General features: G+C 34.3%; 2 protein-coding genes across 4 annotated transcripts in view; one reads left to right on the top strand and one right to left on the bottom strand.

Annotated features, from left to right (window-relative positions):
- Nucleotides 1-1374: 1374 nt before the first annotated feature.
- On the top strand, nt 1375-2543 carry PMCH (pro-melanin concentrating hormone). Its single transcript, XM_032346590.1, has 3 exons — nt 1375-1675; nt 1989-2187; nt 2466-2543. Exons 1-3 carry the CDS (start codon nt 1427-1429, stop codon nt 2513-2515), a joined length of 498 nt encoding a protein of 165 aa, XP_032202481.1. The 5' UTR covers nt 1375-1426; the 3' UTR covers nt 2516-2543.
- Nucleotides 2544-2678: 135 nt separating this feature from the next.
- The window catches only part of PARPBP (PARP1 binding protein), a 68603-nt gene continuing 48403 nt past the window's right edge, over nt 2679-22878 (bottom strand). For 2 of the 3 annotated variants that reach the window (XM_032346587.1, XM_032346586.1), the window contains 4 exons: nt 19979-20157; nt 17594-17675; nt 3906-4041; nt 2679-3212 (listed from right to left, as the gene is read on the bottom strand). In XM_032346587.1, coding sequence (XP_032202478.1) covers nt 2872-3212; nt 3906-4041; nt 17594-17675; nt 19979-20157 — 738 coding nt within the window. In that variant the 3' untranslated portion in view covers nt 2679-2871. The remainder of the gene's footprint in view (nt 3213-3905; nt 4042-17593; nt 17676-19978; nt 20158-22878) is intronic. The other variant, XM_032346585.1, reaches the window with a different exon arrangement.

Here is a 22878-nt window from a genome sequence, read left to right on the forward strand (position 1 = left end):
ACAATATCCAAGATATATAAAGAACTCCCATAAATCAATATGAAAAACAATCCAAAAGAAAAATGGACAAAGATTTTTTTATTTATTTTTATTTTTAAAAAAGATTTTATTTATTTATTTATTTATTTACTTATTTATTTGTCAGAGAAAGAGAGGAGAGAGCACAAGCAGGCAGAGGCAGAGAAGCAGGCTCCCCGCTGAGCAAGAAGCCTGATTTGAGACTTGATCTCAGGACCCCGGGATCATGACTGGAGCTGAAGGCAGTGGTTCAATCAACTGAGCCACGCAGGCATCCCACCTTTTTTTTTTTTTTTTTTTTTAAAGAAAAAGATGTTTTTTAAAGAGGATTTTATATAAGAGAAATGATAAATGGCTTATGAGCACATGAAAAAACACTCAACTTCTTTGGGAATCAGAGAAATACAAATTAAAAGGTCAGTAAGATATCCAAGTATTGGTTAGGACATGGAGGAATGGGGACTGTCAAACCTGGCTCACTGGAGCTTAAATTGGCTACAATTATTCTGTAAACATTTTAGCATCGGTAAAGCTGAAGATGTATATTTCATGACTCAGAAATTCCATACCTGGGAATATACTCTAGAAAAATTTTTACACATACGTACCAGAAGATAAACACAAGAATGTATTATCTTACTTGGTGAGGTCAAAATAAGAAATTATTATGAAATACTTAATTAAGCGTCATACAACATATTTATCCAAAATTGATATTTATGGAACACATAAATATTCTCTTCATGGACTTCATTAATTATTAAATTTATTAATAAATGTCAACAATATCCTTTTGTAAATGCAGAGATAAAACACACCTGACAGGTCAATTTTTGATATATCATGAATGACTTTTTGTTTGCACTGACAGGCATATATACTTTAATCACTAAAGACTAAACTGAGCATTTATAAAAGAAAGTCCTTTTTGAAGATTATTTCAATTTAATCAGGATTAAAATAAATAATACTTTTATCCTTATAAACTTCAAATAAATTTAGTTTTAATATCATACTTAATCAGAAAATATACAAAAGAAAACAGTAAGAATAGGGAGAGCCTGGTGTCCTATGGTCTTCCTTAATAACAATCCATTTTCAAGAGACTATAATCTACTCAACAGAAATCGTTCTGCCAAGGATATTAATCAGATTCTAAGAAAATTCACACTCAAAATAATAAGCCACTAAAACCAAAACAATGTAGGTATTAGCAGCTATACAAGAAGTCAGCCTCTCTCCGATGAGTCATTTCTAAAATAATGAACATCTACGTCTTTGCTTTGAAGTGTTTTATTCAAGCTGGAAAATATATAAAGGTAGGAATCACCTACAAAGTAGGTTGACTGAGAAATTTTTCTTCATTTTCCATAGTCTTATTTGACTCCATGCAAACATCACACTAAGAATGGCAAAAATGAGTCTCTCTTCCTACCTATTAATCCTAACTTTTTCTCTGTTTTCTCAAGGCATTTTACTTTCAGCATCCAAATCCATAAGAAATTTAGAAGATGACATGGTATTTAATACATTCAGGCTGGGGAAAGCCTTTCAGAAGGAAGATACTCCACAAAAATCAGTTGCTGCTCCTTCTCTGGAACAATATAAAAATGATGAGAGCAGTTTCATGAATGATGAGGAAAACAAAAATTCAAAGGTAAGTGGCAATGTGACTTATCCTTTCTTCAATGGAAATCTGAATGATTTTTACAACCAAAGTAAAATTGATACTTTTATCACACTAAGCTTTAGGAAAACTGATGAAATTTCATACACACCAGGTTTTTGTTCTTCTCTGCACAACACTCTTATCCAAAAGTTTTTGCCCCCAAATTTTTATCTAATGTATTTTTAAAGAGTCAATACTGTACAGAGCATCTCTGAATTGATCAATGAGAATATTATACAAATATATTATAGTCCTATTACCAGTAAGACAGCTAAAACACAAATCAACCTTTTCTTTACAGAACACAGACTCCAAACATAATTTCTTAAATCATGGTCTGCCACTGAATCTGGCTATAAAACCTTATCTTGCCCTAAAAGGATCTGTAGCTTTTCCAGCTGAAAATGGAGTTCAGAATATTGAATCAACACAAGAAAAGAGAGAAATTGGGGATGAAGAAAACTCAGCTAAATTTCCTATAGGAAGGAGAGATTTTGACAGTGAGTAGTCTTTTAAAAAATTCAATTCTTCTATCTTAATATCATGAAAATAGAAACTCGGAGTTTAACTGGAGTTGGATCTGATTTTAACAAAACCAAGTAAGACCATGGTTCAATTAAGTGACCCCTGCCAAAGATGTGGGATTAAAAGTCATTTAAGGGTTATTATAATTCTGATTTATTCAGAATTAGCTATATTAGATCCCTTTTCTTATTTCTAATAAATTTTGTGTGATTATAATAGTGCTTTAAACAATTTAAACTTTTTTTCCCTCCAGTGCTCAGATGCATGCTGGGAAGAGTTTACCGACCTTGTTGGCAAGTCTGAAACCTGTTGGACAACATCATCTTTTCCGAAGAAAACAAAATCATTTAATTGTCTGTCGGGGAAAAAGCCCTTAACATTACTATGACTTGTGTTACTTTAAATGCTTGTTTCAAAAGAAAGCAGCTGCTAACATATATCTGTAGCCTAAATGATATGATTTATCTGTGCATTAAACTTTGTGAATATTCTGCATAATGATTTACTAGTATTTTTTAAATGCTTAACTTACCTTATATACATTTCAGACCAACATAATAAAGAATCATAACTTATACCTTGCTCTCTTAAAAATTAAGTAGATGCCTTTGGCAAATAGTTTAATATACACAGAAATCTAAAGCACATAAAAACCAAATTCATAGTCTAAAAAATTGAGTTAACTTTGTCTGGCCAGTAATCAATTTGTCCTTGGCTGTACACTTGTTGTTTTTTGCTACTCTGGCTACTTTGCCACATGGTTTATTCTGGAAATTGTTTGATGTCTCACATATCTTAATATTTTTATGTTGAGGTGGTTCATTTCCACTATCACAGAGATTATTTTTATCATCTAAATCCACCTGTTTCCTTTTTGAGCTTTTATTTCCTGTCTGACTACTTGATTTTCTTGCCACTTTTTCAATTTTACTTCTATCCAGACGAACATTTCCAGAACTTGTTCCAATTGCTGGCCTTCCAACAGATGAATTTACACCTTCTGTTATGCAAGATGAAAAAAGGAAAGAAATTACATAATATTTAGAATTACATGTGAAAATTACAATAAACTTTAAAAATCACTAAAGAATATTCAAAAATTTGATTTGCAATCACATGTAAGTCACATGATTAACAAATACAGCTACATTATTAGCACCTTACTTTCCATTTACCATATCATATTTTTATCCCACCAAACAACAAATATTTGCTTTCCTTGAATGCATGCACTTAATCTTTAAATGCTACATGTTATTTCTTAAATATATTTAGTTAATCTGTGTCCTATTCCTCCTAGATTTGTACCTAGGTTTAACTTTTTAAATAAACCCATCTTAAAAATATAAACCTTTACATTTCACATTTCATATTTTTCAAAACAAAATTTTGTTTTACTTAAGATAAAAACCAATTTGGGGTGCCTGGGTGGCTCAGTTGATTAAACATCTTCCTTCTGCTCAGATCATGTTCCCAGGGCCCTGGGATCAAGCCCAACATATTGGCACTCTGCTTAGTTAGGGAGTCAACTTCTCCTTCTGCCCTTCTGCCTGCTTATGCTCTCTCTCTTGAGCGTGCTCTTTCTCTCTCTCTCTCTCTCTCAAATAAATACATAAAATCTTAAAAACAAAACAACAACAATTAATACACTAGAATTAAATAATTATTTAATTACTCAAATAAGTTCAATTACCAGAAAGGTCATTTTCCATGGGAAGTACATACAAAGGCTTGGATGCTGAATTAACATCATTCCATTTATCCTTGTTTATTGTGCAGTCATCTTTATAAGTACAAGCAAACTGGGATCTAATTAAGGTTTGTTTCATCTAGTAAAAGGAATACAGAAGAACATATACAGTTTTTTAATTTATTTTTTTCGTCCAGAAAGAAAACTATTCTATGATAATCAAGATACAAAATTTCCCTTAAAAACTCCATTATTGGGGTGTAGGAAAAGAATAAATGAAACAAGATGGGATCGGGAGGGAGACAAACCAAAAAAGAGACTCTTAATTTCCCAAAACAAACTGACGGGGACCAGGGGGGAGAGGGTGGTAGGGTTATGGACATTGGGGAGGGTATGTGCTATGGTGAGTGCTGTGAACTGTGTAAACCTGGCAATTCACAGACCTGTACCCCTGGGGCTAATAATACATTATATGTTTATAAAATATTAAAAAATTAAAAAAAGAAACTCCATTATTCATTGGGAATTTTTAACCCTTGATGTTTCATAATTTACTCATCCATTGCTACACAGGCATTTTTGTTCTTTTCAGTAATACCAGCTTTTTATACCTTTTAACAGTTTAGAGAAATCAACTTTAGACTCCAGAACATGTGACTACTTGAATATTTAGGAAAATAAGAAAGATGATTCAAATTATACCATTCTAGGAAGATCTGACCAAGTGATTTAATGGTCAAATATTCAAAATAAACTCTTGCATTTATCTTCAAAGATCATAAGTAGGAGAAAATCAGAAAGCTAAATTTAATTCTTAACCACAAAAAAGGATGTCAAGAAAGTAATTTATGAAATGTATTCTGCAAACATAAGACCAGTGGCCACTTTAGGGACAGAAATTAAATTCAGAACAAAGTAACCTCTATGGATAATGCAAATTTCAGTAAATTACAGCTGATGTGTAATGACATTCAGTTATCATGGAGAGATAGCTTCAAATTGAGATGTCAAATCCTTTTCAGAAATAGATGTTTAAATTTCAGATAAATGAATAAGGAAGACTTCAACAATTTAAAAATTTAACACTTCAAAGCATAACTATATTATGTTGAATATTACTTACAAAATACTGATTGATAACAATGTTCATAACGTCTGACAAAGCACAATTTTATACTTCATATTCAGTAGTTAAATACTATATTATACATTCAGAGAGATCATTGCATTAATCAACTTAAATGTTAGCAAAGATAATGGCAGTGAAATCCACAGACTAAGGTTTAAAAGAAATTAGATCAACCCAGTTGCTTCATCAAAGCAAGCGTTTCCACGTGACAAGCGTCTAGGTGACTCAGTTGGTTTACTGTCCAACTCTTGATTTTGGCTCAAGTTATGATCTCAGGGTCCTGAGACTGAGGCCCAGGTCAGGCTCCAAGTTTAGCAGGGAGTCTGCTTCTCTCCTTCTCCCTTTACCTCTGCTCCTCCCCCATGCTTTTGTTCTCACCTGTTCTCTTTCTCTCTCTCTCTCAAATAAATAAATAAATGGATCTTAAAAAAAAAAAAAGAAAAGAAAAGAAAAAGCAAGTGTTTCCAGGATGACTTTATATACTTCTGACTAATGGTGTCTATGAGAGCTCCAATTCCCACATTAAAAATTATGTTTAATTTGCGTGAAAATTTAAAAAAAATTGGAGTTTGATATCTTTCATTTTAAGCACAAAAATTCACAAAATTGAAAAAAATGTGAATATGTAAAAGATCAAAAACTATTTTAAAAAGTAGAAGAGAGTATGGGGAGCCTGGGTGGCTCAGTGGGTTAAAGCCTCTGCCTTCGGCTCAGGTCATGATCCCAGGGTACTAGGATCGAGCCCTGCATTAGGCTCTCTGCTCAGCGGGGACCCTGCTTCCCCCTCTCTCTCAGCCTGCCTCTCTGCCTGCTTGTGACCTGTCAAATGGATAAACTTAAAAAAAAAAAAAAAAAAGTAGAAGAGAGTAGTAGTGGGCTCTTGATTATGGATGATGGACTACAACCCAATATCTTCCTGAATCTCTATGAATACAACTACTATTCTACAGTTTCCATCATGAGATGCCCTAAAATTCAACCAAAGGTTTTAACTAGCCCTTTCTGGACTTTATTAATTCCATAAGTAAAGAATTAAAACAAATTATTAAAGCTATTAAAATAAATTTTGTTAATAAAATGAATTCTGTAAAGTTTATACTATATCACATTGTTACTATAACATTATCAAAAACCTTTTATTACTTTCTGCAAACCCAGTACTAACTGTTGATGTTATCTTTTTTTTTTTTTTTAAGATTCTATTTATTTATTTGACAGACAGAGATCACAAGTAGGCAGAGAGGCAGCCAGAGAGAGAGGAGGAAGCAGGCTCCCTGCTGAGCGGAGAGCCCGATGCGGGGCTTGATCCCAGGACCCTGGGATCATGACCTGAGACGAAGGCAGAGGCTTTAACTCACTGAGCCACCCTGACGCCCCGATGTGATCTTTATTATTATCATTATCATTACTATTATCTGTGACATTATATATTTCTTTCATTTCACCAGAGTTTCTGCTTAGGGATAATAAACTTATTCTGAGCAAATAAAATTATTGCCCATAATGAGCTATAAAGAGTATGGTAAGACCATGAAGGCAAATGAATGCTAAGTGGCTGTCTAGGATTGCTTTGGTATTACCCAGATAGTGAATGCAACTGTGGGTGGCTTGGAGGACTTTAGCATCCCACCACAAAATCTTCATCAGCACCCCCATAAAATACTCTAAATAAAAATACAATAATTAGGGGTGTCTGGGTGGCTCAGATGGTTAAGCGTCTGCCTTCAGCTCTGGTCATGATCCCAGGGTTCTGGGATCGAGTTCCACGTCAGGCTCCCTGCTATGCATCTCCCTCTACTGTTCCCCCTGCTTCTGCTCTTTAGCTCTCTCTGTCAAATAAATAAATAAAATCTTTTTTAAAAATTAAAATATAATAATTATATTATTTAGTACAGGAAATTGATGTTTTCTCAATCTCATGGTTAGAATAATAAACATTTCTTTAGAAAGCTGTGTTATTTTTAAAAATTTTTGACACACATCTAAGTAAAAACCTTTCCTTGCTGTGTAATATACAGTCACAAAATAAGTGTCATAGTCATTACACTAGATTTCCTCTCTTTAGGCCTCCTATAGAAAAATTTGTGAGACTCAGTGACAGTAGGGTAATTTCAGAAAACCAGAATTACAAGGTAATGATTTTTAAAATACTGAGAATGGATCCAGATGTAAAAGGAAATAGTTAACCACTTTATTTACCATAAAATATATTATTTATAAAAATATTAAAATATGAGAACCACAACAATTCTATGGTAATCTTTGGATACTTATGTCTAAAGGAAATAACTGAGTAATTACATTGAAGGTGTTTTTTCTTTTTGGAAGAGATTTTATAGAGTTTTCCTTTCCCTGCCCTGTACAAAAATCTCTTTTTATCAATTATGACTTATTAAGTTCCAACCACAGGCACACAGAATACTAAAGAGATTACTAAAATGGCTCCTATAATTACAAAGATATTTCACTTATAAAAGCTGCTTTTGACACACAGCTGGAAGAAATAATAAACTGGATAACAGACTCAAGATTGAAAAGATGTCAGAAAGCTAGAACCATAAGTAGAAAACAATAAGATGAGAATGAATGAGGGTAAACAAAGTCCTATATTTAAGTTCAAAATATCAATTACAGATGAGGATGAGGAAAACTTGACTTAAAAACAACATATGAAAAAGAACTAGAGATTCTCATTGATCATGAACCTGACTGGAGCCAACAATGTGATGTCTGGCTAAAAAGATCAGCACAAAAAGACAATGATGTGATGGGAAAGGCACCAGATTTGTAGTTAAAAGACCTGCTTTCTAATACTGGCCCTATCACTTATAATCTAGATGATTTCATGTAAACTTATGAACTCCTCCCACTTATCCACACATAAATGAGAATAATATTTATCTCACAGAACAGTCAGAATTAAATAGTTAAAAATTTGAAAGGACTATTTAAGTTCTAGAGCTCCATCTAGATACCATGTAATTAATTAATGTAATAACATCTATGAAGACAGTTTTTCTGTAGAGTAGTAATCTGCTTAATTAGATTCCTCAAGACCAAGCCAACACTAAAATTATTCTAGGAATGCAACTCAAAAACTGAACTTATAATCAGCATCTTCATTTTAGTTATTAAAACAATACAAGCTGCACTGGCTTGTATTTATAATTTTAAAGAGACTGCTTTTCCTTTGTTCATAAAAGTTGAATTTTTCTGCACAGGATTAGTGGCTACATAGAATTGAGATTACTTCCTGTGGCAAATCATCCAAATCTCTCTGTGTATTTTATTTGGAATCACAAACAAGCAAAACAATTCCCTCTTGAAAGAGCTTTTGAAGTACTAAACAACTAAAAATATTCATACATGGCTGTTAAAGTCATTTTATGTTCAAGTCACATGAGAGAAAAGGATTGAACATTTTCCTTTGTAGAGTGATTTCCCCCCTTTGGAAAGATTTCTATCCACAGTAAAATTGCAATGAACTTCAAACTTGCCAAGAATTGGAAAAGTCCTTTTGCCACAGCTCTTTTTAAATTGGAATTATTAGTAGGTTCCCAGTTTGAGGAAAATAGTACTTCACATAAGAAAGCCTGACTCCAGTTAGATTAAAACAAATGAGTCAAAATACTGTAAAAGTCACAGTCATTCACAGTCTTTCCTGGAGTTAGCCATTAATAAAAGATAATGAAAGTGCTAAGCCCTATTATGCTGATAAATTTATCAACAAGTATGAAAAAGGAAATTATCTTCAACATACTTATTAAATATGGAACTGAAAATAAATATTCTAAATTTACCTTTTCATTCTTATAGTATTATCTTTTCAAAAAAACAGAATTGCTACCCTTAATAGTATATGGATTGTAAATACATCAAATAAGCCATTTCTTCATCAGTGAAATTTCATATATTTTGCTAACTAGCAGAAAGACAATATTTTTGACCTAAGTAGTAGCACTACTTTTTTTTATGACTCTTCATTATAATTACTATAATTACTATGTCTTTATTTACTCTTTGGAAATAGCATAAAGTCTTATACCTGAATACAAATTCTTGCTCTTTTACTTACTAACTTTACAATCTAGAAAATGATGCTTCTAGAATTGAACAATGATTAATTGTGATGAAGGATATAAAATGTCTAGTAAAACACTTGACACTTAGTGGGTACTCAATAAATACCAACTTCATTATTTCAGCCCAGTGAATTCAACTTTAGTTCAATCTAATACAAACATCTCATATTCATTCTAATAATAAAAACCCTGCTCACTCTCTTAAAGTCTTTGCTTAATGTCACCTTCTCAAAGAGACCTCTACTAATCATCCTATCTAAAACCAAAACACACTCACAAGAACATATTCTCCTAACTCCCTTCCCTAGTTTTTATTTTACTCCACAGCACCTTCTAATGTTCTACATAATTCACTTTTTCATTTTGTTCATTATTTGCCTCTCCCAACTAAAATGTAAGCTCCATGAACAAAATCCTTAGTTTGGCAACTGGTGGTGACCTGCTCTGGCCTTCCTTTGGCCCTCCCCTCCTTAATGGACTTGTGCTGGCCTCTTCCTCTAGACTCAAGCGCTGACTATTTTATGGCAAGGGTAATGAGGAGTAGAGTGTGCCCACCTCTTTGTGGAGTGTCCTAAGAGTGTGGAATAGAACAAGGGTTGAAAGAGGGTATCGGGATGGGCCAAGGACTTCTATTTAAATTCTTGTACCCCAGCCCCACAAATACCTGGGGAAGATTTGCCCATGAGGGCAGTGGTTTTTGTCTGTTTTGTTCACTGATGTATCCCCAGTGCCTAGGACAGAATCTGGTACCCAGCAGGCATTTGATAGATATTTGCTAAATGAATCAATTAAGTAAAATTTTAAGACTATAACAGATGCATGCAAGAGAAAGGTATGAAGGAACAGAGACATGAGTAAGCAAAGGCTTGGAGGAAGAAAAAAATTTTACAGAATAGATTCTATTCTTTAATAGAGAGAAAGAAAACCATATGATACAGAAATGAGAGAAGTAGACTGGCAAAGAACAGCTATATCACCCTGAGGACAAAAGCACTGAGATAGAAAAACATGTACAAAGTAATCTCTACGTGGTGAAACCATTTGGCAAAGAACAAGAGAGATGCATACACACAGACCTAAATCCCATTTGGGTACTGAGAATCATGCCACTGAGTCCTTAAGTCCCATTATGTACACTGGCCCTTTAAGGATTTTAATAGTCCACATTTCTCAGGTTCTCATGACACAATATCCTATCTTCTATCTATCAATATCTTATCCTTACAATAAGCCCTCCAAAAATTAACTCTTCCCCAAAACCACAAGTCATATTTTCCTTAACCTTGCCCCACACTATTTATTCACTCATTTTGTACAACTACCCAATATATACTCTATATGAGTGATATAATCTAACATTTTCATCAGATTATTTGTTCGGCTTGGCAGTCTCTCTTCCATTCTCTCTGCCTATTTAAACCTTATTCTCATCTCTCATGATCAGAGCACCATTTCCTGTACTTACTTGTCTCCTGCTATTCTTTTGTAGGTATCTCTAAACTACCAGAATTGCAACTGTTTTAATATGCTATTCATCATGTCCTTCATCAATTAAACTTAAATAAAATTAAAAATCCACTGCCTCAGTTGCAATGACCACATTTCAAGTGCTTAATAGCCATGTGTGTTGACATAGTTATAGAACATTTCCACAGAAAGTTCCACTGGAGAACACTATTCTAGATCAAAGCTTATCATTCTATACCCTGTAGCACTTTTTTTTTTTTAAGATTTTATTTATTTATTTGAGATAGAGCAAGAGAAAGAAAGCACACAAGTGGGGGCTGGCAGGGAGAGAGAAAGGGAGAAGCAGACTTGCTACTGAGCAGGGAGCCTGATGTAGGGCTCAATTTCAGAATCCCAGGATCATGACCTGAGCTGAATGCAGACACTTAACCAACAGCTGCTCCAACCTGTAGCACTTTTATGTGCTGCAAATGGATTCTCAAAGGACTCTAGGACATTGTTTTTTGCTGGGTTTGGATTATTGGAACACATATGCAACTTTATATTAGTAAAAAAGACCTTACATCTGTTCCCCATGTCTTCCCCAAGTTTTCTAACAACTACCACCTGATGATGTGAAAGAACCAACTAAGCTTTAGAAAAAATTACTATCATTATATCTTCTGGAAATACCATTTCTTCCTATTTTCTCCTCTGGGACTCTAATTAGGCACACGTTAGACTTTTTCTAATTGTTCTAATGACCCATCTTCAAGTCCAGGTTTACCACCTATGCTATGTCCGTTTACTATTAAGCTCATGTAATGAGTTGTTTCAGATAATGTTTTTGTAGTTCTAGGAATACAGTTTTACAGATTTTAATTCTCTGCTGGAATTCCCCAATTTTTCACCCATTTTGCCCATCTTTTCCTGTAATTACTTTTATATGTCGAAAAAAATTTTTAAAGACTTTAAAGATTTTATTTATTTATTTGAAAGAGAGACAGTGAGAGAGAGAGCATGTGAGGGGAGGTCAGAGGGAGAAACAGACTCCCGATGGAGCTGGGGAGCCCAATGCAGGACTCAATTCCAGGACTCCGGGATCATGCCTGAGCCAAAGACAACTGAGCCACCCAGCAGCCCTATGTTGAAAAATTTTTAATCCCTAGCCTGCTAATTCAAATATCTGGATTATTTGTAAATCTGACAGTATTTTTAGTTTTCTCTCTTAATTAAAAGACAAATCTTCCTATCGCTTTTCATGTCCAGTATATTTTATTTTATGCTGGATACCGTGTATAAAGAAACTGTAAAGCCTCCAGATGAAAAACCTTCTTCTATCTACAAGGGTTTCTCTTGTCTCCATTAAGCAGACAGAGCAAAGGCCTGATAACCTCAGTGCAGTCAGGGATGAGCTGACTAGTTAGGTTGCAACTTGTCATAACTTACATTCGACTTCTAGTTCTTATCTCTTCCTTGGCAGTGTCCCTCCCAGGCTTCAGTCAAGAATTTCATGGTTTTCCATCGTCTCTGACCTAAAAGTCTGGAGGATTCATTCTGCCTTCCAGAGGTTTTTAACATTATGCTCTTTGGCCTCCCACCTGACTTCATTTCCAAATATGACAAATATGTGAAAGGAGACAGCTGTGTGTTGAAGGGGGATCGCACTCCTCAAGCAGGGCCTTGTCTTCTAGCTATCTCAAGATCATAGGTGATTGAGTTTACCAAATCGAAGCTCCTTATCCTCCCACCACTCAGTTTCAAAATCTAGCATATGTACAATAGGTAAAAATAACCATGCATTCGGGGTTCCTAAATTTTCCAAATTATTGCCAGTGCCTCAAGATACCCAGAAACTTTGTTGGTTCCTCTTTCCCTCCATAGAGGTCTTTTACCTCGGCCACATCAACCCTTGACTCATACCTGAAACTGGCAAATAATTCCAGGGAAGAAAGCAGTTGATAATATGCTGCTCACCTCAGAAAGATTTTACCCTCCTCAGATTTTTAGTCTACTTAAAACTATTAAAAATATATTACTTTAAAATATATTCTACCCTATTTATCTGCTTTTTATTGTTACTGTTGGCAGAAATGGTATTCTGCCATGACCTACTATATCCTAGTTCAAAACAATAGCCTCCAAGTCTGTGAGTGATTTCTTCATTCTGTTCCCTCCTTATTTGACAGCATTTTATTTTTTATTTTATTTTCTCCTCAGTTACATTTTGAAGGCCGCATACTTTCTGTTATTCCTCATTTTTCAGTAGCCTGAGGAGCGGTGGAGGCAGGAGTAGCATTTGTCAGAGGAAACAGTTTGAAAACATTTCTTGGCTTCCACTCTTTCCTAAGAGTTTATTATATGTTATATGTGCTATAGGAAGTTTTACTCCCTCTACTTAGCCACTATATCTCATTCAAACGGAAGGGGATCATTTGGGTAATTTCCCTGGTACATTATGTGGCATTAGAGGCTTCATTTGTGTGTGTAAGTTTCAGGGTTCATTTTTCACATTTAAGTCAAATTACTATCTAATTGCCACTTCTATTATTTTTCTGATAAGGGAGGAAAAAAAGAATACACACACTTAGTTGGCTCCTCAGTTTGGGAAACATGAGTGGTAATTCTCAAGATTTGTCAACTCACTAGTATAGTATCCAGGGACTGGGCTGTATTAAGTTGCTAAGTCATGCTGTGCCTCTTCCCTCTAAAATCTTCAGTTTCTTTCCTTGGCCACCGTTTTCGAAGTTATTATATCTAACTGCATTATTTTTTTATTGTTTTCTCTTGGTGAATGTTTTTGTTAGTTATTACTTTATAGACATTTTAAGGGAAGAGAAATTCTATGAGTTACGTTCAATCTACCATTTTAATTTGGATATACTCAGAGTTTTCTAAGACTAAAGGTTAAACTGGGATATCTAATTAAGAATTTTCTAACTCCATGAGCACTGGACTGCCTGACTGCTTACAAAGGTACCAGTTATTGACAGTCTATTTTCCACACTACCTGAGTCCTAATTTTCACTGTCCCAACGACTCTATGTTTTAAAGATCCAGTATTTTCCTGATCAGCTCACCTAACTTACTAAATCAGTTAAGGCTGATTATTCTATGTATTATTTTAGGTATATGGGAAAAAAATATAGACTCAAAATAAGGAAAAGACCTGTCATGTGACTTGTCTATTGTGCTTGATGTGCAAAACCTGCTAAACCAAGTTGAAAGGAATAAAAGTAATTAATTTACAGGGATATAAGGACGTATCTTCTTGAAAATCTTTTAAGAAAGAGGTATGAGGATACTTGCATGAACTGTTTGGAATTGGGGGTGGGGCAGGGGATAGGATGTAAACATTTTCTAAAGACTCCTATCAAAACCATGAAGGTTCAGAAAGAACCTTCTGATTTCTATCACAAGGGAGTTTCTATCATTGACAAGTTTTCCAATAAGCAATAATGGGAAATAAAACGTGAGGACTTATAATGAATATGGTTGCACAAGACTTTGTGAACAGAGAGGTGTATATTTTTAATTATAAATGGGAAACTAGGGGCACCTGGGTGGCTCTATGGGTTAAAGCCTCAGCCTTCGGCTCAGATCATGATCCCAGGGTATTGGGATCAAGCCGCGCATTGGGCTCTCTTCTCAGCAGGGAGCCTGCTTCCCTTCCTCTTTCTCTGCCTGTGTCTCTGCCTACTTGTGATCTCTGTCTGTCAAATAAATAAATAAAATCTTTTAAATAAATAAATAAATAGGAAACTAAAATCTAAGAAAAGTTAATTTGCCCCATATAATAATTACATGAATACTTCACAATTACCATCTACAACATCAAAATTCTAAGTTCCTTAATATTTTCTATTTTTGAAGTGCTCTTTCCAAGATACTATTTCAACTACAGATCATATATTCTTTCCCTAACTAAAAAAACCATATGCAAAAAGAGCAAAAATAACCAGATAATAATACAAAAAGCTATTAAACTACTTTTCCACAGTTACTTCATAGTAAATATTAGTAACATTTTTTTTGTTGTTGTTATTCCAACAAAATACTTTTTCTGGCTATGGTTCAGCTGTATGCCTGGCTAAACCAATTATTTTCATACTTTGCTTTTATAAAGACCACTATACAGCAAAATACAATCATAAACACCAATTCCTTCCTCTCTCTATTGCCATTTAGTGTCAGAGCCAAGTAGACTAAGCCTATTAAGTAACAGAAGCAATGTAAATTTAATCTCATTAGTATTTAACCATGGCTTTGTACACTGGCATAAAACATTTCATAGTAGTTATGAGATCTTAGATAAGGTATTTTCTCAGGCTTTTGAGACTATATTAGATAATCTCTCTTCTACTTCCCAAAACTTTATAAATTTGTCTGTACATTTTATAGTAATTAGCTGACTCTTAGCAGTTTCTTAAAAAAAATAATAAAAACGTTCTCATTCTTCATGTAGACATTATCATTTTGATTTTCTTAATTCTAACAAAATATCCCAATGATCTTTTCTTAATTTAAATTCAATGAATTAACATGTAGTGTATTATTAGTTTCAGAGGTAAAGTTCAGTGATCCATCAGTTGCATATAACACCCAGTGCTCATACATCATGTGCCCCCCTTAATGCCCATCACCCCATTACCCCATTCCTTCATTCCCCTCTCCCCCAGCAAACCTGTTTTTACCCTATGGTTAAGAGTCTCTTATGGTTTGTATCCCTCTCCTGATTATGTCTTGTTTTACTTTCCCACCCCATCCTCTATGCTCTTCTGTTTTGTTTCTTAAATACCACACATGGGCGAAATCATGTCTTTGTCTTTCACTGATTGATTTATTTCACTTAGCATAATACCCTCTAGTTCAAACTATGAAAAGAGCACAGATGTCCATTGACAGATAAATGGATAAAGAAGATATGGTATATATATATGTATGCATATATACATATGAATATATATACACATATATAAAAGTGCTCAGCCACAAGAAAAAAATGAAATCTTGCAATTTGCAACAACATGGATGGAACTAGAGGGTATTATCCCAATGATCTTTAAACGAAAATATTAAAGTTTATCAGTATCCATAGCCTGGGAAAAAATTTATACATTACATTTCTGGTACTAATAAAGTCCAAAGAAGGATTTTTTTTTATTAATATATAATGTTTATTATTTGCTTCAGGGGTACAGGTCTGTGAATCATCAGTCTTACACAATTCACCGCACCCACCATAGCACATACCCTCCCCAATGTCCATAACTCAGCCACCCTATCTCTCCCACCCCCACCCCCACCCCCCAGCAACCCTCAGTTTGTTTCCTGAGATTAAGAGTCTCTTACTTACAGTTTGTCTCCCTCCCCAGTCCCATCTTGTTTCATTTTTTTCTCTCCCTTCCCCCCAAACCTCCCCCCAGCCCTGCCTCTCAAATTCCTCATTTCAGAGAGATGATATAATTGGCTTTCTCTGATTGACTTATTTTGCTTAGCATAATACGCTCTAGTTCCATCCACGTCATTACAAATGGCAAGATTTCAGTGGTTTTTTGATGACTGCATAGTACTTCATTATATATATAAACCACATCTTCTTTATCCATTCATCTGTTGATGGACATCTAGGTTCTTTCCATAGTTTGGCTATCGTGGACATGGTTGCTATAAACATTCGGGTGTACATGCCCTTTTGGATCACTACATTTGTATCTTTAGGGTAAATACCCAGTAGTGCAATTGCTGGGTCACAGAGTAGCTCCATTTTCAACTTTTTGAGGAACCTTCATACTGTTTTGCAGAGTGGCTGCATCAGCTTGCATTCCCACCAACAGTGTAGGAGGGTTCCCCTTTCTCCATACCCTCGTCAACATCTGTCATTTACAAGCTTGTTAAATTTAGACATTCTGACTGGTGTGAGGTAGTACCTCATTGAGGTTTTGATTTATATTTCCCTGAGGCCGAGTGATGTAGAGCACTTTTTCATGTGTCTGTTGGCCATTTGGATGTATTAAAGAATGGATTTTTTTAAAAAAATCTTATGCCTTGACTATAAGTACTTATGCAATATAACAAAGGATTAACAAATTTTACTCATAGGAAAATTATACAAAACACCGTGATATATTCCATAGGTATTAAATTCTGACAACTAAAAATTACCAAAATAAAGACAAGACTTACTAACAGAAACTAAATGGGTTTTGGGTATGAAACTGATGATAACTAAAATTTCTGCTATTTTGGACTAGCTTTCCAAATGGGAATATAAATAGCATAGAAATTAGAGTTCTCAAAGTTGTATGAAGATGAATAACTGCTTGATAATTAAAGGTAATTGTAAATTTACAGGAAAATTTTGTTGAACAAATGAATGAATTTCCAACCATAGAAGAGTATATCTAGCACATAGTAGATGCTCAATAAATGTACACTGAATGAGTTAAGACTAAGTTTCTTTTCGAAAAATAAAACCAAGAAAATTTTAAACACTTAAAAAACATACTATTGGCTACTTACAGGCACAGGTGTTTGAAATGAGGACAGGAAAACTTAGTTCAAATCAAATAAAGATAAAAAAATACAAAGAATAACTCTAGTCAATAAACAATGTGAAATGTTCATCTTGTCTTAATCTACAATTAATGATAGTCTACATTGTAATGTCTTCAGACAGGAATCAAATGGAATTTATAGTCTCTCAAGATTTAGTTTAATATGTGAGAAATGTAAATGAGAAAATCATGTCTGATTTTCCCCTTCATTCACTGCATAGATATGTACTGAACACTTACAATAGCAAGTGCTTATTCCTTTCCTTCTTTAGGTCTAGCAGATGGAATAAGCCAAAGACTAATTAGCCAAGCTTGTATAAAAGGAAGGTTTCTATATGTCAGTGTCATAACTCATTTTCCATTTAATTCCTATTGTTCCATATACAATATATATTTAAATATCCAGCTCAGTTTTCTATATTTCTTCTACAAATAAAACCATTCTTATCATTTTTACAACAGTACATTAAACTATACCTTAATTTTTTTCTCTTGCATTGAGTTATGGATGCGTTCTCTTAGGGCTTTCACGGATGAATTATTCACTTGTGTGGGAGATCTAAGTCCAAAAAAAGTAAAAATGTATAAACAAAAGTAGGTTTTGAACTCGTTTTTGCCCCTCCCTTATCCAAAAGCAGTAATAAAATAAAAAGACAACTAAATCTAGTTGTTTATAATACTGCATAAAAGTGTCAGTATTACTGAGAGTTCTAAATATTAATAATTTGCTGTTAATTAATTCCGTTACTACATATTTGAGTTTCTAATATATGTAAGGCACTGTGTAAGATATTATGAAGGATAGAAAGTAGATTCACTCACTGCCCTGAATTCAGGCATCCTAAAGCCTAAGGAAATAAGATACCCATACAACTAAAATTTAAAATAAAAAAGGACAAGTGCTGTAGCAGGGGAATTCAAGAGAAAAATACCGTTCAGAAATAGGACGGTCAAAGAAGGCACAATGGAGAAAGAAACACCGGAGCTTTGGAGCCAGACAACCCTGGATTCCTCAATAAATTCCTTTCTGGCTTAACAGAGCCAGAGTCATAACCTCTTTAACTCAAAAGACTGTTATATAAGAATAAAGAAGAGTCTATTCTAAGAAACACTAGTTTATAACCTTACATTGACTTATATTCATAAACCACATTGTCCTTAATTTTATCATTTCAATGCAGACCATGAAAAAATTCACTTTACCATGAACTGGCACTTGTCTGCACAATGACAACTGTAAATGCTAAGGTAACTGTAAACAACTGAAATATGTTTGGCCATATGGTTGAGAAAAATACTTCTTTAAAATGGATGTAGGGACTGATTTTATTTATTAAAGTTCTATAAACACAAAATAACTTTCTTTTTAAAAAAATGGTAGAATTGGGCCCCTGGGTGGCTCAGTGGGTTAAAGCCTCTGCCTTCGGCTCAGGTCATGATCCCAGGGTCCTGAGATCAAGCCCCACATCAGACTCTCTGCTCGGCGGGGAGCCTGCTTCTCCCTCTCTCTCTCTCTGCCTGCCTCTCTGCCTACTTGTGATCTCTGTCTGTCAAAAAAAAAAAAAAAGGTAGAATTGAATCTGAGAGAAAATTTAATCATTTATGTTTTTACCTAAAAAGCAAAATTTGTTGAACAGAAGTAAGGTAAAAGAAGAAAACACAAAGGTTCATTTTCTTTCCACTCTTTTCATAAAACATTGATAAAATACATTTTCATTGTTAGGAAAATATTTGAACACTTTTGAGGAACAAAATGAGTGAATTATATCATGCCCAAATATAAAAGGATAATCATAAAAACCTGGTGAAGAGATTTATTTATTTATTTATTTATTTATTAAGATTTTATTTATTTATTTGACAGAGATCATAAGTAGGTAGAGAGGCAGGCAGAGAGAGGGGGAGTCAGGCTCCCTGCTGAGCAGACAGCCCAATGCGGGGCTCGATCCCAGGACCCTGGGATCATAGCCTGAGCCGAAGGCAGAAGCTTTAACTCACTGAGCCACCCAGGAGCCCCGGTGAAGAGATTTAAATAAATTGGAGGACAACACTAAATAACAGACCATTGCAAGTTTTCTCTTTAAACAGAAAAATAGAAGAGAGCAAATAAGTAGGATGACTTTGTAAAGTTTCTCCACAATGTACTAAATAAAATTTAAGTTTTTGTTTTAAAATTTTACGTGTTTCTATAAACGAATGTTCATTAATATAAATACCACAAACCTTTTCAATGTTTGACCTAGCTCTTATAAAAACTGGAGTGTATCAATATATTTTTTTTTTTTTTTTTTTTTTTAGTATATCAGTATCTTGCACAGAACACCAAAACTACTTTGGTAAGTATTTTTCTCCGTAAGAGGAAGAATTAAGAGATGTCAATTTCAGTGTAAGTCTGGTGTACACACTCTCTCCTGTTCTCATGCAGAGAAGCACAATACGTGGAGGATGGACCTTAATTTTTGGAGCAAGAAACTTTTGCTACTTGTTAACTGTACTCTCTTAGGCAAATTACTTAATCTCTGTCTCTGTCTTTCAAGTGTCCAATTTTTAACTTATTACATGGGGCTATTACTGAAAGATGCTGTCATGAGGGCTGAGGTAATATAAGCGAAATAAATATTTCCAAGCAAAAACAAATGCAAAAAAATAAAAACAAAAATACCTGTCAGATTCTCACAAAATACTGTTTTTATAAAAACTTCCTCATATCCAAATGTTCAATCTCCCTTTAAGCTTTTGTTTTCTTTCTTCACACTTTTCCATAGTCTCCAAGTTTCTTCTTAATCAATGAGATGGTGTTTTTTTATTACCTTTGTAGACTAGAGTTAACATTTACATACATATCACTTCCACATTACTTACCTAAAAAGTGTAAGAATAGAAACTCCATTATGATGAATTGTGTTTTCATCATCATATAAAAGCTCTGCTTTGTTTTTGGTAGGCATACTGGCTGCTTCTTCGTCCAAAAGAACTAGTAAAGTTTTCACAGTGTCTCTGCCACAATATGCAGTCCCATGGTTTATGGCATAAGATTTTGGCTAGAACAAAAAAATACTATTAAGTAAATGTAACAATCACCAAAGTTGGGGCAATCAGCTATTCTTTTCTATTTCTTGTGCCACTGTTCTCCTTCTGTTAAGTTATAAAAAATCAGCTATGGGAAATGGCTTTAAGGCATGTAATATTTCTTCCTCAAGTCATACTAAAACCAATCTTATCACCTTCCCAAAGAACAAAAGAAAAAGAAAAGAAAAAAAAGAGAGAGAGAGAAAATAGTATTATCACAGGAAGATATTGGTTATTGGTTCTGGTTAAAATAACATATAGCTTTAAGTCAGAAAATTTAGTAACTATCCAGTTATGCGTCCCTAGCTAGCTTCATGACCTAGCTTCCCTGTGTTATCTTTTTCTTTCTTATACCAAAGTGAGATGGGGTTCTGTTGATGTGAATACCAGCCTCACAGATGGTTGTAAAGATTTATTCAAATGTGGGGCACCTGGATGGTTCAGTTGGTTAGGCTTCTGCCTTTGGCTTGGGTCATGATCCCAGGGTCCTGGGATTGAGCCCCACATCAGGCTCCCTGTTCTGCAGGAAGCCTGCCTCTTCCTCTCCAGCTGCTTCTCTCCCAGCTCATGCTCTCTTCTCTCCCTCTCTCTCTCTAATAAATAAATAAAATCTTAATTAAAAACGAGTTGATATTCATTTATTCAGTAATCCATTGATAAGTACATACCAAATCCTAAACAAAGTGGTTGAAGCTAAGACTACAAAAAAACAAAACAAAACAAAACAAAAAAACCACTGCCTCAAGTAAACCATAGTCTCCTTGATAAAATAAGTAAGTAACCAACAACTGCATTGCGAAGTACTAAGTGCTATTTCTAACAGAATGTATACATGGTACAATAGGAGCACACAAAGGTACTGATCAATTGACTCTGGAATCAAGGATGGCTTCATGGAGGAGGAGACACAAAGGGGTGGAAGGGAACACGGCACTTTTAAGGACCAGGTTAACATGATATGGCTAACCGAGAGGGAGTTATATGAGATGAATCTGGGAAAGCTCTATAAATCTGGCAAAAAAACTGTAAATCAATCTGTTAAAGGAGTTAAAATCTTTTCCTTTATTAATCAAGGACATAAATGATCCTATTTAGATTATAAAAAAAAGACGGCAATGCATAAAATATATTCCAGGATAAGAATGTTAATAAGTCTGGAGACAAGACCACAAATTAAGAGATTGTAGTAGCCCAGGTTGGAAAAGAAGAAGGTAGTCACAGTGAAATAAAATAGTAGCAGTGTAGATAAAGAAAAAGCTGGTTAAAAGAGCAGAGCTACAAAAACTTAATGGACAGACAGAATATGGGAAATTAGATGCTAATATAATATTATATGCAGACACATGTAAGCACAAACTGAAAATATTTCTGGCTGGGTTTGATACCAACTTACCTGTAGTTACATAGTTTATAATTCTGAGAAAATTCCTTAACCTCACTGTGCTTCAGTTAAATCACTAGTAAAAAAAGGGGTAATGGTAGAATGATAGTGTACCCATTCAATATGTAAGACATTGTGCCTAAGTATCAAAGTTGCCCTTTCTGGAACATCTGTTGTAGCTGTACCATTTTCCTCAGCTTTTATCAATGAAGTCTTGGCCTCCTTTCTCTACTGGGCTTGACCAAACTCTACTGTAGAGCTACACTGGAATTTTAACAAACTGCTTATCACAATAATGATTGTTACCACATTATATGTGCTTATCACAATTGTAATGACTATGTGCTTAATATATATTTTTTCATCAGCACCAAAGAAACAGTCCATATTGTTTAATATTAACTTACTGAAAATTATTAGATAGTATTTTTCAAAGATTTCTGATTTGGTTGAAAATGTAAAATTAAGAACCAGGTTGTTTGTGACAGAAAACGGCAGAGACTGGTGCTCTTAATTACCTGAGCTATGACAGTTTCTGATTTAGACTTATAGTAATAACCTGGTTGTCATTTGAGCCAAGCTAGTCACAGGAAGCATTAACACACATAAAACACATGGGGCAACAACCCAGAATCTCGGGGCGCCTGGGTGGCTCAGTGGGTAAAACAACCCAGAATCTCCCCTATGTCCTACCTTCCAATTAATCTGAAAACATGCACTGTTACAGAAAAATAACTAAAAATGGCTCCCCATGACTATGAAAATAGATGAATAATCAGTTAATAATAAATAAAATCAATGTATAATAATAATAGATGAATAATAAAACATAAGCAAAAGTCTTTCTCCATACACTGATTATCACAATCACACTAAGGAAAAGGGGCTTTTGTTCCTTGAATTAAACTGTAACAAATGGATTGTCACACATACACCCAAATTCCTTTTTAGAGCTGAAAAGATGGTAGCCAATTTCTCCTATAATACTATAGTTATTATACTGTACAAGTTTGCACCAAAAAACGACAAGAGGTAAACATTCTGGGAGTATATGGTTAAAAGATTTCTAAGTATAATAAAAAATCCCGATGTTTGCTGTAGACTGGTAATAGAGGTAGAAAACAGCAGATCATAAAGATGAAAAAATTCTATTAAATAAAAATAAACTGATTAGAAACGATTTCTGTTAATCTACAGAGTACCGAGAGCTGGGGCCAGAACCAGGGAAACCTTGCTTTTATTTTATATTTGAATAAATAGCAAAATAATGGTTTCATAAGAATAATTATTGAAAAATATTATAAGAAATTTT

The sequence above is a fragment of the Mustela erminea genome, chromosome 6, assembly GCF_009829155.1.
Source record: "Mustela erminea isolate mMusErm1 chromosome 6, mMusErm1.Pri, whole genome shotgun sequence".
Taxonomy (NCBI): Eukaryota; Metazoa; Chordata; class Mammalia; order Carnivora; family Mustelidae; genus Mustela; species Mustela erminea.

Coding starts and splice junctions, on each gene's coding strand:
- PMCH (XM_032346590.1), top strand. CDS start 1,427: ATGGCAAAAATGAGTCTCTCTTCCTACCTATTAATCCTAACTTTTTCT. Junction 1,676..1,988: donor AGGAAAACAAAAATTCAAAG/GTAAGTGGCAAT, acceptor TTTTCTTTACAG/AACACAGACTCCAAACATAA. Junction 2,188..2,465: donor AGGAAGGAGAGATTTTGACA/GTGAGTAGTCTT, acceptor TTTTCCCTCCAG/TGCTCAGATGCATGCTGGGA.